Genomic DNA, 15,212 nt, shown 5'->3' with positions numbered 1-15,212 from the left:
ACAGAGCAAACGGTAGCCTGAGGTAGAGTGTGTGCAGATATGTGCAATATGTGAGTGGCGGATTAATACGTGCTACAACCGCAGCATTTCCAAGCTACAGGTTACAACAGCTGGACTTTTAAATTGAAAATCTAACCTGGCGCTGCTCAAAAATCTGCCAGTGTTGCCAATTTAGCGACTTTGTCGCTATATTTAGCGAGTTTTCAGACCTCCTTAGCGACTTTTTTTTTTTCTAAAAAGCGACTAGCGACAAATCTGGCGACTTTTTCTGGTGTTGTCGGAGACTTATTTATGACGACTTTTTGCTGTGAAAACGCGTATCGCTCTCAACAAGCAGCGGGTGCTGCCGTGGGCATCTCGCCCGTGCCAGAGTGTTCACAGGTGGAGGATAGTCCTCCCTAGGGTTGCCAACCGTCCCTTAAAATACGGAATCGTCCCGTATTTCGAAACAAAAGTACACGTCCCGTATTGAGCTAATAAGGGACGCACTTTGTCCCGTAATACAGTGAGAACCAAAAGTAGTCTATAAATGTTTATGGAATTAACGCTTTGTTTGAAAACATAATTCCCAGCCCCTCTCCTGCTTTGTGACCAATGAGCTGACAGCACACTTATGACAATTCGAGTATGACAATTCAGATTACCGCTCATCTCATTGGTCGAGGAAAGGTCGCTTTCGAGAAAATACCGGAAGACAACAGGTGACCACAACAAGAAGCATGGCCAACAGGGAAACAAACGCCGACACTGCGGTGCAAGTCTCGGACGACAGTACACCTAAAGCTGGGCAGACACTGTGCGATTTTTTCAGTCACGTTATTCAGCTCCTGCTCAAACTGCACGATTGACTCACAGGGGTTAGAAGTTCATAGGTCACGATGTACTCTCACACTGTACCGCCCGATGCTCTGATGCGACCTGAGTGCTCACACTGTGCCGCTGTTGTGCCAAAGTAGTTACCCCCGCCATAAAATGAAGGTTATAACAGAAAATCTGTCGCTCTCTCTCTCTGTCTTTCACTCACACAGACACACCACTACCATCAACTTTGCTAAATTGCTAATGAAAAACATTGATCAGGCAGCTGTGATTAAGCAGCAGTGTAAATCCAACTATTTTCACGGTTGTTGTGGTCGTGATAATTTTGTGAGGCCACATCGAAAAGGCTCGGATGAGCTTTCCAAAGTTCTACAAGTTGTGCCTCCATCGCTTGTGTCCAGATCACACGCTGCACTGCCGTGCTGCTCCGTCTTTTTCACCGACGTTTACGTGTTTGCGCGCGAGCAGCTGCGGTGACACCCTCACGAGCGATTGATGATCGGGAACTGGTCGTGAGGTGTTAATCACTTCTCGTTACCCAACGTATACTACATGACGCACGATGAAGGCCAAAATCGGTCCGATCACTCAAAAATCGGCTCAAAATGGGCCTAAAACCGCACAGTGTAAGCCCAGCATTAGAGCAGCAATGTTTGTTTCCCTCAGAGAAAGGGAAGAATGGGAAAAGGAAAACACCTGGCTGGAAAAAGTTAATATGGGCATGTGCAGTAAATATCAGCGCTATGTGGCCAGAAGTGTGATAATATAATTTATTTTGTGTAATAAACAACTGCAAGGATAGATGATTACAACAAATAGATGACTAATACATAAAAGTAATACATAGGTGAATAATGATGATGAGTTATGATGCGTAATCATGGGAACAAGTGGGTTTACAAACAGGAGCAGCTGATTAGCATTAGAAAAGCTGAAATAATACCTCAACTGAAGCCAATTGTACTAAATGCACTAAATAGAATAGAATAGAATTCAACTTTATTGTCATTGCACATGCACAGGTACAGGGCAACGAAATGCAGTTTGCATCCATCCAGAAGTGCTTTAGTGATATAGATATATTACAATATATATTAGCAATAATATAGATATGTGAGTATATTACAGAAATGGGTCTATTATGGTATGTTATAATGTACACGGTATGAAGTATGTTGTGAATATTCTATAACTATAAGTATGTACAGGCTGTAGTGAGTACAAGCTATGTACAGGATATGAACAGGATATAAATATGAAAAACTATACAGAATATGAAATGAAATAAATAACTTTACAGAATCTGGGATATACAGCTATACAGAAATGGGAACTATGCAAGTTGTAAACAGTTGTAGGATTAAAGATTATCGAATGTACAGAATGATTATTTACACAGAGCTATACAGTAGTGCAGTTAAGATAAGTGAGGGTGTAGATAGTTTCTACAGAGGCTATATAAAGTGCTAGTGGTTGTGAGTGGTGGTTCACTCCATGTTATTATTGTGTTTGAGGGTACAGTTGTCCATTGTGGGTGTGTGTATGTTCAGTCCATGAGTTTAACGTGGGTCACATGTCAGGAGGCAGAGTTCAGGAGTCTGACAGCTGTGGGGAAGAAGCTGTTCCGGTACCTGGTGGTCTTAGTCCGGAGGCTCCTGTGGCGCCTCCCAGAGGGCAGGAGGGTGAAGAGTCCATGTGATGGGTGACTGGGGTCTTTGATGATTTTCCCAGCCCTTTTCAGACACCGCTTCCTGTAGATGTCTTTTATGGCAGGAAGTGGTGCTCCGGCGATGCGCTGGGCAGTTTTCACGACCCTCTGCAACGCCTTCCGGTCCGAGGCAGAGCAGTTCCCGTACCAGACTGTTATACAGTTGGTCAGGATGCTCTCGATGGTGCAGCGATAGAAGTTCACCAGGATGTCTGAGGACAGGTGGTTCTTCCTCAGAGTCCTCAAGAAGAAGAGGCGCTGGTGAGCCTTCTTGACCAGCTTGGCACTGTTACAAGAATATTTTTCTTTCTATTGTTTTCTATTATTTTAAGTTAAGCAGGACAGAGTTCTTTTAAAGAAAGATTTACTTATATTCTCAAAAGTTAAGCATGACAGGCTTCTGTTTAAGAAAGAGACCTGTTTTATTGTGTTAATGTTGTCATTTTGAGCTAAAAATAAATAGCTAAATGATCATTTGTTTCACATGTGTTGATATCACAAAGAATAGAATATGCATCTACTTAAATCAACTTCAAGTCAAATGGTTAAAAAAATAATTTCACACACAAAAAAAGAGCTAGAAAATTCACCACACTGGGAAGGGTGAAGACAACTGGGTCGCCCGGTCCTGGCCACGAGGTGTCCCTTATTTATTTTTCAGGGAGTTGGCAACCCTAGTCCTCCCCCAGCTGCAGGAGTTGTTCACACCTATGCGTCCAAACTGCAAATGAATCGCGCATGAGCGAAGCCGCTGCTCCCGCCCTGACCGTTCAATTCTTCTTTTACTGTTATGTTGTTTTGTGGTGCCTATTTCGGGCACTTTTGCCGGTTTTCTGAGAAACCATCCTACTCTGACAAAACGTCCTACCCGTATTATAATTTGACAGTGACTTGCTACTAAACCTAACCCTACCCATAACCTTAAGAAGTATTCCGGATGGGTGAAAGAAAAAGAAGTTAATTCGGCGTTGGTGTAGTGCGCATGCTCCGCGTCTGCGCAGAAACATTGGGCAGGATGTTTTTTCAGGTAGGATGGATTCCCAGAACACCTGTCCAAGCCCGGATAAAGGAGCAGGGTTGGAATTGTGACATTAAAAAAAACAATAATTGCCAAAAGAAAATTAATTTGTAGTTCTAAATACATTCTACATGCATTTAGGACGTTTTCACTGACTTTATGTGACCAATTATGCAAATTAGGCGATGACGTCATTTAGCGACTTTTAGGACAGCCAATAGCGATTTTCCTTACTGAGGAGTTGGCATCACTGAATCCTGCTAGCATAACATTACAAAGACCGAAACGAGGTAACTGACAGCACACCTGCATTTTTCCGGCTTTAGTCTTTAAATCTGACAAGATGTGAATGTGAATTTATATCATTTTTGCTTCTATAGTCACAAGTTCCCATGCTTTTATTTTCCTTTGTAACAGAAAAGCTGAACAAAATGGAAAGGCTGAAAAAAGTAAAAAAAATAAAACTAAAAAATTACTCTGCCACGGGTCGCTGAACTCTACTTGGTTTATAGGGGAGAGAGAAATTGGGTTAAAATATAGGCTTGTCAATGTCCACAGAATATACGTGATGGTTAATGGATAAATTTAACGTTGGCTTCCAGTTTATAAACGTTTGGAAGGGAAAACTTTGTCGTGTTGGTTCCAGCAACAAACAAAAGGCTCTGGCCTCTAACTGCATCAGTTCCTTCTTTCTTGCCTATGCATTTATCCTTCTTTAATTTACAGCATGTTTGTAATATTTCTTTTATCAGTTAATCCTAATTGAAAAATAAGCACTGACAGATCAAAACAATTGGTTTATGCAGAATGCAAATTACGGTAATAAAGCTTTAAGTGTGTGTTTAAGTGTCTTTGTGTTCCAACCAATGCTTCCTCTAAGCTGCGTGCGTGCGCAATTGCGCACTGCTGGCACGGTCTCTGCGCACAGAAAATCTGCGTTGTGCACAAAAAAAAAAAATCTAACCTGAATTGAAATTAAAAAAGCTAAAGCTAAAGGCTAGGCCTGAAACTCTGATTGTGGGTGACTCTGCCGTAAAGGATGTACAAAGGATGTGCGGTAAGAACACTAAAGTCCTCTGCTTTCCTAACGATATGGTCAACAACCTGAAGGAGAGAATTCTTCAAATTGCAGATGAATATCCAACTGTGACAAACATTGTTCTGCATACAGGGTCAAACGATGTGCCCAAACAACAGTCGGAGGTTCTGAAACGGGACTTTACTGGATTATTAAATACTGTAAACTCTCTGAATGCAGCTGTATTCATCAGTGGACCTGTACCGCCGGTCAGAGGAGGAGACGAGAGATTCAGCAGGTTGTTTACACTGAATAAATGGCTTATATCAGCATGTGCTGACCACTCAGTGCACTTTATCGACAACTTTAATATTTTTTGGGAACGCAGGCATCTGTTCAAAGCAAATGGATTTAATTTTAACAAGTCAGGGGTGAAACTGTTCACCTCCAACTTGTTTTATTCCATACGTCATCCATCCGTGCTTGGTGCCAAGGCTGAGATAAACGAGGAGTTATCTCATAAAGAGGAACAAACAGTACTCCAAGAACAGACAAAGCCCAGCAGAAACCTTGAGGAGGAGCTCCATTTGCCCCCACCTGGGAAGAGCCTCAGAAAGGAGAGACATCCATGGCATCTGAGGAAGAGCCTCAGAAAGGAGAGACATCTAAGGCAAGAAGAGGGGTCCCTATTTGCCTCCAACTCTCTCAACAACACCAACGACCAGGACAAGGGACCACGACCTTCCCCAGGACAATCTTGACAAGACACAAATGAACAACTACAGGCCGATCTCAAATCTCCCGTTTTTAAGTAAGATCATTGAAAAAGCAGTTTCTCAACAGCTCAGTTACTTCTTAAAACAGAATAATTGCTACGATGCCTTCCAGTCAGGTTTTAGACAGAACCACAGCACTGAAACCGCTCTGACCAAAGTGTTTAATGACATATGTCTGAATACAGACAGTGGAAAAATGTCAGTCCTAGTTTTACTGGATCTCAGTGCAGCATTTGATACAGTTGACCACAACATATTACTCAAACGACTGGAGAACTGGACAGGTCTTTCAGGAACTGTACTAAACTGGTTCAAAACATACGTAGAAAACAGGAAATACTTTGTATCAATAGGTAACTTCACATCTGAGCAGACAAGTATCACATGTGGAGTTCCCCAAGGTTCCATCTTGGGACCCCTTCTGTTTAACATCTACATGCTCCCACTGGCACAGATTATAAACAACAACAAAATAAACTATCACAGCTATGCAGATGACACACAAATATATATCACAATGTCACCAGGAGACCGAGGCCCTGTACAGGCTCTTGGTAAATGCATTGAGGAAATCAATGACTGGTTGTGCCACAATTTTCTCCAGCTAAACAAAAACAAAACTGAGGTAATAGTCTTTGGCGCCAAAGAAAAACGATTACAGGTCACCAGAGAACTTCAATCTATACATCTAAAAACCACAAACCAGGCGAGAAATTTGGGTGTAGTGATGGATGCAGACCTAAACTTAGAAAAACACATTAAGACAATAACAAAGTCAGCTTACTATCACCTCAAGAATATATCAAGGATAAAAGATCTGATGTCTCAACAGGACCTGGAAAAACTAGTCCATGCATTCATCTTTAGTAGGCTTGATTACTGTAACAGCATCTTTACAGGTCTACCTAAAAAATCAGTCAGACAACTACAGCTCATTCAGAACTCTGCTGCTCGAGTCCTCACTAAGACCAAAAAAGTGGACCACATCAGTCCAGCTCTGAGGTCCTTACACTGGCTGCCTGTCCGTCAGAGGATAGACTTTAAAGTTCTGATGCTGGCCTATAAAGCTCTGAATGGTTTAGGACCAAAATACATCAATGACCTCCTGACCCAGTATGAACCATCCAGATCCCTCAGGTCATCTGGATCCGGTCTTTTATCAGTTCCCAGAGTCAGAACCAGACACGGAGAAGCTGCATTCAGCTTTTATGCTCCTTATATCTGGAACAAACTCCCAGAAAGCCTCAGATCAGCTGAAACACTCAGTTTATTTAAATCCAGGTTGAAGACTCACCTGTTCTCAGCTGCATTTGAATAAAGCACCAAATCCACACTTTAAGCTTAAATTTCAAAAATTACATTTAACTACTGATTTTATCTACTGTTCTGATTTTATCTGTTTTGATTTTATATACTGTTGTTTGTTTGTTTGTTTGTTTGTTAATTAGTTAGTTAGTTTATTTGCTTGTTTTATTCAATTTTAAATCATGCTTTTTATTTGTTCTTGTTTCTAATGTCTCTGTAAAGCACTTTGAATCACCTTGTTGTTGAATTGTGCTATACAAATAAACTTGCCTTGCCTTGCCTTGCCTAAAATAAATACGTTAACAATTCTGTTTTGCAATGTTAGTCAGTAAGTGACTGGCTGCTCCTGTATGGGATGCCACCTTATCCCATAGCCCAGCTAATAATGCGATTCACATTCGTATATACGCAGCTAATCAACGTCGTTGACAGGCTATAGCTGTGTCCCAATTCAGGGTCTGCACGCTTGAAGTACGCGCACTACGCGTACTATGTACGGTGCGTACTATAAGTACGAGAAGTACGGAAGTGAGAGGCTTGTGAAATGGGACGGACTAGCCTTCGTTGGGCTGTTCAGGTTGCCTAGCAACCATGATACTAACCGCATTGTTTGACATAAATGAAGGAGAAACAATGTTTTGTTGGTCATTCGTTTTTGTCATGACATCATTTTGATTAGTTGAGTATCTGAGGCTGAGACCACGGGACTGTAAAACATGATAGTTGGGCGTCATTTCTGTACTAAACAGTCATTTCAAGATTAGTTACTAAATAACAATTAGCTAATGTTGGTCATGAGACTAAAATCATCTCACTGTGGTAATGTAAATATAATATGTATTGTCAGATTATTATGATATAGATAGATAGATAGATAGATAGATAGATAGATAGATAGATAGATAGATAGATAGATAGATATTACATCACTGAGCTTGAACTCTGGGTCAAAGATTCAAGTTGCAGTTATTTATATTTCCTATCACCTTAAATCTTCACTCAAAGACAAGTATCTTTGACAGTGTATATATAGATTTATTATACATATGAGACAAGTATTGTTCGTTTAATATGTTGGCATTATTACATTTGGCTCAATGCTTACATATATGTGTAAAAAGGAAAATGTACGAGCTGTGAAAACTGTTTCTGATAGAATGAAGAGTAGACTGATATATTAAATATTCCTTTATTGGGTGAGAAAATCAGACCATGTCATAACTGCTTAAAGTCATACAGAATAGATATCAGAGCCTTAAACAGGCTGACTTCTGCTAAATGGGTCAAACTGGGCAGAAAGTCTACAAACACATAACATCCTTATAGAATATGATGTAACACTATAGATCAACTTACCTCAGAATATATAAAGCATATAAACAATTACAGCAATATGATGCAACAAACACAGCAGTGCTACTAATCCAAAATACTCAAAGCTTCATAGAACTGAAACAAACATTTATTTTTAGCTCCATTCTGCTGCTGATACATATTGAACTGAATATCAAACTTGTTTCTGCCTTTCATAGTGTTTCACTTGAAGGCCCTGAGTACTTTCTCCCACACTGAAAACACTGGAATGATAAAATTATTTGAACATTACCTAATGAGACTGATTTAGGACAGACAATTAGTTCTTTTAAACTTTGCTAGCAGTCCTTCACAAACAGGGAACAGTCTGTCTATTCTCTCCATCTGTCAGCTGCTGCTGGCTCTTCCTCTTCTTCCTCACACACTGCTGAGTTTGTCCTGGTGGATCATCAGGGGTGCAAAGCCTCACAGATGATGTGCAGCAGTGGGTCCCTCAGTCTGTCCTCACTCTGGACACTTGCAGTTGTCACACATGGAAATCAAATGTGTGATAAGCTGCAGGATTCAAACACAAGTGTAACTTCTAAATACATGTTCATACTTTTATTACACAATCAGAGAGAAAGAAAAAGAGAGAGATTGCAGGACAGACAGGTGACAGTCTCAGGTGTACACTGTTACAAAACAGCACAAGAGAAGGAGGATTTAGTGTTTGTGTTATTACGAGTGCTAAACAAGAAGAGTTTCCAGATGGTACAGTGGACACATGTGTGACTCCTGTGATTTCAGCTTAACGAGTGAACCGTCAGCTCGTTCAAACACACGTTAAAGTCCGTTTGGCTCGACACCACCGAACAGAGGCAGCGATATAACAAAGCTAACATTAACAGTGCAGTGAATCCTGCTTGTGCCGTGATATTCAGGACTGCAAACTGAGCAGCATCACTGACTTTCAGCTTGTTGTGTTTGTGGATATATGACTGACTTTAATTATCCACAGAATCATCAGATTCTCTGTAAGATTAAGGTCGACTATTGAACGGCGTATATTTTGAAGTAAAGGCTTTAAAACCAAGTTAGTACAAACATCACTAATGTCACATAACTTTCCCGACATGTGGCCAACAGTAATGATTTAATGTTCTTCGTTATTAAACATTCGCACATAAATAAGTGACATCATATTCAGTACTTACTTTTGACAGTTCACTCTTCGGACGCTGCCGTCTGCCGTATTTTGTGGCAAAATTATCCACACCCACCGCCGCACTATGTATTGTGGGATATATGGGACCGCGAAGCGTGCACCGGACCACGCTTGATATTTGGGGAAATCGACGGCGCATTTGGAGTATGCATTTGAAGTACACTTTGAATTGGGACAGCCGTCGTCGCGTGGCGGTGACGTAATCGCACTCAAGTACTTCAAGCGTGCGGTCTCTTAATTGGGACACAGCGACCTTATGTTTTTTAGCTAGCAAAGCCGCATGGCTGATGTGGAGTGAAGCCACGTTAATGACAATGTGTACAACCATTGGAGATGTGAGCAGGAGAGACGGAACAATTGACGGAAAAAGTGTGGACTTTATACCAGTTTTTAAATTGTGTTGATAGGCCATTTAAAACCAGAGTTATGATAAAAATATCTGCAATGTTTAGTTTTCTTCCTGAAGACTATCCTTGTTTATATTTACTGTGGGAAGAAATGGTAAAAACAGCGTTTTATAAGGAAAACGCTCGAAAGCACTCTCCGCCTGTGAGCAAAAACAAAACCAAAAAAACCCCCACCCTTTCCTATTGGTCGAAAAATGTACCACGTCGACCAATCAAAAAATGATATGGCAACATGGCATTTAGTTGTTTAGGAAGGGGGAAAGTTTTAGGAGTGATGGCGGTGTTTTGAGATGTGAGAGATTTGTGACGTTTAGCACAAATCTTGTGTAGTTAGTGTGTAGTGTAGTCAATAGTTTTGTTGTGTGTGTCAGAACAACGAGGTGACTGCTGAATGTTACAGGTGTTACAGGAGTGATACATCTCCTGTTGTCAGGCCTGCAGGTATCAGGCTGTTGTTGTCCTTTATCTCATAGTGGACAGAAATTGTTTTTTGGAGTGGCACAAATGATTTGTGTGGCATCAAATTTGATGCAGAACAGCTGATTGTTCTGTAAATAGTTTGAAATGTTTATTTTTTAAAAAAAACAAAACACCTTGGCTGCATTTTTAGGTAAACAGCTGCAAGAAACTTTGTTGTTTGCAAAACTCAGTTACTTTTTTTGAAGAACTATATAATTAATTGCCCAACATTGATCATTATTTACTGTATTTTGCAGACAGAGTTACAGGACTCTTTCCCAGACCACCATACTCATAAAAGTCAAAGCTTTATACAAAGAAAAAAAAAGAAAAAAGAAGAAAGTTGTGTTTTCAAAATTGGGGTTCAAGTTATTTTTACTTCCAATAGTGTTAACATACTACACAGGTCATGAACAATTTTTTTAAAAATTTTCATTGTAAGTGGGATAAAGCAGTTAATTAAAAGTAGTCTAACATAAATGTAAATGCTGTAATTTGATTATTTTAATAAACCATGTAACTTGGATGGATTTGATGCTGGCGTGACCACAGTGCACACGTCTGATGTCGCTCACAGTGGTCCAAGGGACCGCTCGGGGAGTTTGCGTGTTCGCTCAGACACGTGAAAAATTAGAGGGAACATTGCATGTACAATAACAATAAAAGGCTACTCTATTCTGTTTAAGGGAACCCTCCTGTACATACAGTCAGAGGTGTTTATTTGAGATGACAAAATTATCTCCATCTGCTCTTGATGACATCATGAAGAGCCATGAGTTGGGAGCAAAGAAACTGTTTGACACTGAGCATTTAGAGCAGTCTGATGTCTGCTGTTGCTCACAGTGGTACACGGGACCGCTCAGGGAGTTTGTGTGTTTGCTCAGACACATGAAAAATTAGAGGGAACATTGGTTCCAACCCTCACTGTTTTCATCCGATTTACAGATGGATGACGACTCCATTTTTAATACAAGTCAGAAGAGAGAAGGCAAGATTCTGTTCCCCCACCTTTGCCCTTGAGCTGTAACAGCGAACCCTCCGAACTCAATCAAATACGAATAATGTTTACGGTGCCGCATATGAACTAGTGCTTTAGAAAAGTCAGTTAAGTAATTGTCTGGAGTTAGAAGCAAAAATCCTTGTGCCACCTTTTAACCTTTTATTTGAACTCAGATCGTCTTAAGGCACAGCGAATACCAAACCATTCTCCAGATCAAATCATGGACGCTGGCAGTTCCATTTAAAGAGCAGCGTCACTACCGAACCCCCAGTGAGTCCATTGGAAACAACTACAGGCCCTGGGCTAAGGATCTGAAAATTAATCAGCTCCAGCGCAGACGACACACTCTCCATCAATCCTTGGCAAAACCAGCGGGGTCTTGTATCCTTTTGAGCTTGTCTCGCTGTGGGATTAAAAAGGGAAGGCTTTGTAAAGCGATGTGAGACTGCAGTATTCTTTGATTTGCTATCTGATAATTTAGTACTTCTTAAGACTTGCCTGAGAAACTTCACTTCAGCATATATTTTTGATCTTAATGAGGCTTTTAGCACTAACACCACCTGGAAAGAGAAAAGCAATAACCCCAAGGAGCAGGTAATTATACATTTAAGCAAACAAATGACATCAGTAACTTAACTTTAAGGTGTTCTTCTTCTTAAAACACTTGATCTAATTCACTCACCCTTTCATAGGGATGCATCTCCTCATCTATCATTTCAGGTCCAGGTCTAGAAGCTTGCCCAGACCCAGCAGGCGACCTATGAGTCCTGAAGAGCAGCTGGACACAATGCTTGAGCAAGAGAAGATGATCAGGGCCACTCAGGCAGAACCTAATGACACAGACCTGGAAGCAAGTATCACTTAATTTAGTGTGTAATTAGTCAGACGCTGATTTAAACCCCTTTTTTTAAACACATGTATGACCTTGACTTTGCTGTCACAGAGGTAAATATACTACATCAACACTGTTCCCAGCTCAGTGTTGGCCCCCCAGCCCTGCCAGCAGATGATCAACATCGTGCAGCTGCTGTCTCCCAACACTAAGGATAGTAAACCCCTCCAGAGTTGAGTGCTGCCATGGAAGAGGAAGTCAAAAGAGATTATTACTTCAGCTTGAAAAGCGTAGGTACTAAACAGTGATAGTAATCCTTGGTGATTGCACACATCTCCACTGTTAGCATTTGTTCTATAATTAAACAGACAAAAACTAATGATTCTTTCATGATCATTTGACCAGTGAACTACATTCTCATGGACCCATTTGAACGTCATCGATTATCCATATGCAGTGTCCCTCAGCTTTTTCCCCAGGAGGTTTTTTCGTGCAGTGTCCAGGGCAACCAGCTACAGGGATGTTAAGTTGTGGCAAAGACAGCATCTCTTTGCTGTCACTCATATTATGCTCCTACTGCAGGAGGTGTGGCTAAGCAGGTAATGTGTTCTTCCTGTTCACTTAGATTATGCTGTTTTACTTGCAGTGCATGGGATATTTTCAGTGAAGTATTTCACTTGTAAATTGTCATACTGAGCGCACAGGAAACAACCTCATGCCTCCCCCACAGCTAATTCAGCTCAGTTTCTAAGATGTAAAGCTAAAATGTTATGCCAGATACAAAGAGAAACAGCATGAGTATTGTGGTGTGAAGCTGAATTTCTGTACTAGGTTGTATTAATTAACTGACTGAACCAATTAAAAGTGTAACTTTTAAAGTGTGAAATGCAAGTCATTATCTTTGATCTCCTTTCAGCTTTTCTTCCTTGAGGTTTATCAAGCTGGAGGACCTTTTTCTCCTCCAACCTCCCCCTCCTACCATCTGAGTTTGAAGTTTGTCCAGAGACAGTGCCAAAGTACAAGAGACGAACTGATTCAAAAGTGAGTATTGCCAATTTAACAGACTGCCTCAAAACAGGCAGCCTGTCACTGAAACTTGTATGCTAATGTCCACACTTAATAACTGTAGTGTAGCTTTACGCTGGCATAGAGCTGCAGTATGTGCCCAGGCAAATCCAATTGTAGGTGCTGGCTCATGTTTCAACCCTGTCCACTCTGTAAGGCCCATGTCAGACTCCTTTTCAGGGATCGCTTACAGTGCCACCTTTTGGGATTCCATCAATACCTTTGTATGTCTGTTGTATTTCAGGTTAGACCATTTAGCAGTCCTCTGGGATTTCTATCTAGAACACTGAAATATAAGCCATTGTAATCTGTAGAAATTAGCATGTGTATGTTAATTCCTGTATGCATAACTCCTACCTGCATGGTTACCTTACCTTTAAATAATGTGCTCAAAGGAAGAATGTTATCAATAATGTATTTTGCACATGTGTTCCTCAAAACACCAATAATGACTGACACAAATAAACAAGTCAGTGGCTTTTACTACATGTGGACTTAGGTTAGACAAAGCATACACTTCCACTCTGTTCTGTGTATTGATGAGCTGTGCCTTTTCCATGTCCAGGCATTCAGAATGGAACCAGCGGTTACAGTTATCACACTGAATCTGTGAACAACAAATACATGAGTTTTCATAAAGACATAAAGTAAATAAGTACATAAATAAAATAATTTGAATCAGAAGCAAATATGTCATCCTAGACAACAAAACTATTTTTAAAACATTGTACCCAGTCAGTGATGGAGGGTCCTGGATTGGGTGGTTTCACTGTTGCACACATAACACAGTTGTCACTGTTGAATACTAATACATGGAAAAATATACATATATGTTAGTGTTCAGCAGTTTGACACGAATAAATAAATGAAACTTAAAGATGTTACACACCTGAGGCCTCAAGTATTGTCTGTGGCAATGTCCTTTGTGCCTGGCCATCTCTTTTTTAGTTGTCAAAATGTAATTTCAGGTTTCTTTGGGAATGCGTCCATTACAAACAAACAAACAAAAATAGAATTAAAGTGAAAATATCAGTACAGCAGGTACAGTTTCTGTTGCATGATAAAAGTTACACACAAAATGATCCTTCTCTTCTTTTTCATGAATCAGACAGACACATGAATGAATCTCAACATGTTTTTGAAGCTGTGTGAGAATGCCCTGTGATCTATATTATGTTACATGAAGTTAAAATACATATGTTCTTTTAAATCTACAAATTGTGCTAATGTCTTTCTCCTTAAGCATTGTAAGGGTATTTTTATTTTTGGAAATTGCTTGTGTCTAGTTTGGAAATACTTGTTTAAATAACTGATAACCATGGATTTTATTACCCTTTCATCTCCAACCATATGTTCAAATATAGAAACAGATGTCCTCCATAAACAGGTGAATGCCCTATTCAGATACTAATCCTTTGTAATTCATGTAAGATGACTGTTTTCTAACAATTCTTTATTCATCTTTAGTGCAGTTTATTAAGCTACAAATTAAAAAAAAAATTATGTTAGAGGGCAGTCTGTGTCACGCAGTTCGAAAGCACCTTTAGATAAAGGCCCTTGGTCCTGCCACTTTTCTAATGACATCACAGAATACCTAATATTTTGTTATAATAATAAAGACGTAAATAATGCATAATTACCAGAATCTTTGGGCTACCCGGTCAGACTCTTCCTGCTCCAAAGACTTTCTTGAAGGATCGACCAAATACAGAGAGCTGTCATTGTACTGTGATAGATCTAGTTTTTAAAATTACATAAATTATGAACACTGTTAATGGAAAAAAAAAATTAGTGTAACAAAAATGTTGCTAGTACTAACCAGACTTCCGGTGTATATTTCCAATGTGTACAAATGATACAATGGCTTTGTAGTTGTCAAAGTTCACCTGTGACACATTAGAAATTCATAACAAATCTGCAGAAATACTTTTTCCATTTATTTAAAGACATTACAAAATTTCCAAAATCAGAAATCTCTAATATATGAAATAAAAATTTACCTTGGACAAACTTTGTCTCCTGATGATTTCTATCGCTCCAAAGATCACAAAATAAAAAGCAGGTATGGAGGAGATCAAAACTCCAGACATCCAGAGGCCCCCAGGACACAAGAGACCAAGGAAGACCAACAGAGGGGCAGCCACGCCACTGTCCCAGAAAGAGCTGAGGAGAGTCCCAGATGAGGGCTCACTCAGCAGCCGCGGAGCAGAAGCCAGGGGGACTTGCAGTGACGTGCCCGTGAGCTCCGCTAGCAGCCAGCTGTGCCTGAGTGACCGAGCCCCAG

General features: G+C 40.2%; 1 protein-coding gene and 1 long non-coding RNA gene across 2 annotated transcripts in view; one reads left to right on the top strand and one right to left on the bottom strand.

Annotated features, from left to right (window-relative positions):
• The first annotated feature begins 3,976 nt into the window (after nucleotides 1-3,976).
• The window catches only part of LOC146683328 (dynein axonemal heavy chain 3-like), a 29,735-nt gene continuing 18,499 nt past the window's right edge, over nucleotides 3,977-15,212 (top strand). Inside the window, 13 exon segments of the mRNA XM_085445546.1 lie at nucleotides 3,977-3,994; nucleotides 10,977-11,009; nucleotides 11,012-11,094; nucleotides 11,216-11,412; nucleotides 11,580-11,625; nucleotides 11,752-11,881; nucleotides 11,975-12,092; nucleotides 12,095-12,157; nucleotides 12,269-12,365; nucleotides 12,367-12,462; nucleotides 12,780-12,816; nucleotides 12,818-12,855; nucleotides 12,857-12,904. Coding sequence (XP_085301672.1) covers nucleotides 3,977-3,994; nucleotides 10,977-11,009; nucleotides 11,012-11,094; nucleotides 11,216-11,412; nucleotides 11,580-11,625; nucleotides 11,752-11,881; nucleotides 11,975-12,092; nucleotides 12,095-12,157; nucleotides 12,269-12,365; nucleotides 12,367-12,462; nucleotides 12,780-12,816; nucleotides 12,818-12,855; nucleotides 12,857-12,904 — 1,004 coding nt within the window.
• LOC146683330 (uncharacterized) lies at nucleotides 13,412-14,627 on the bottom strand. The gene is made up of 4 exons (XR_014917586.1): nucleotides 14,569-14,627; nucleotides 13,818-13,900; nucleotides 13,660-13,733; nucleotides 13,412-13,535 (listed from the first exon to the last, which is right to left on the bottom strand). It is a non-coding gene; the product is annotated as an uncharacterized LOC146683330 (long non-coding RNA).

This window comes from Copadichromis virginalis, linkage group LG22, assembly GCF_057382275.1.
Source record: "Copadichromis virginalis isolate Kocher_CV1m ecotype Utaka linkage group LG22, C_Virginalis_male_GT1.1, whole genome shotgun sequence".
Lineage (NCBI taxonomy): Eukaryota > Metazoa > Chordata > Actinopteri > Cichliformes > Cichlidae > Copadichromis > Copadichromis virginalis.
The sequence above is the reverse complement of the archived record's forward strand: the minus strand, read 5'-3'. Positions and strand labels throughout refer to the sequence as shown.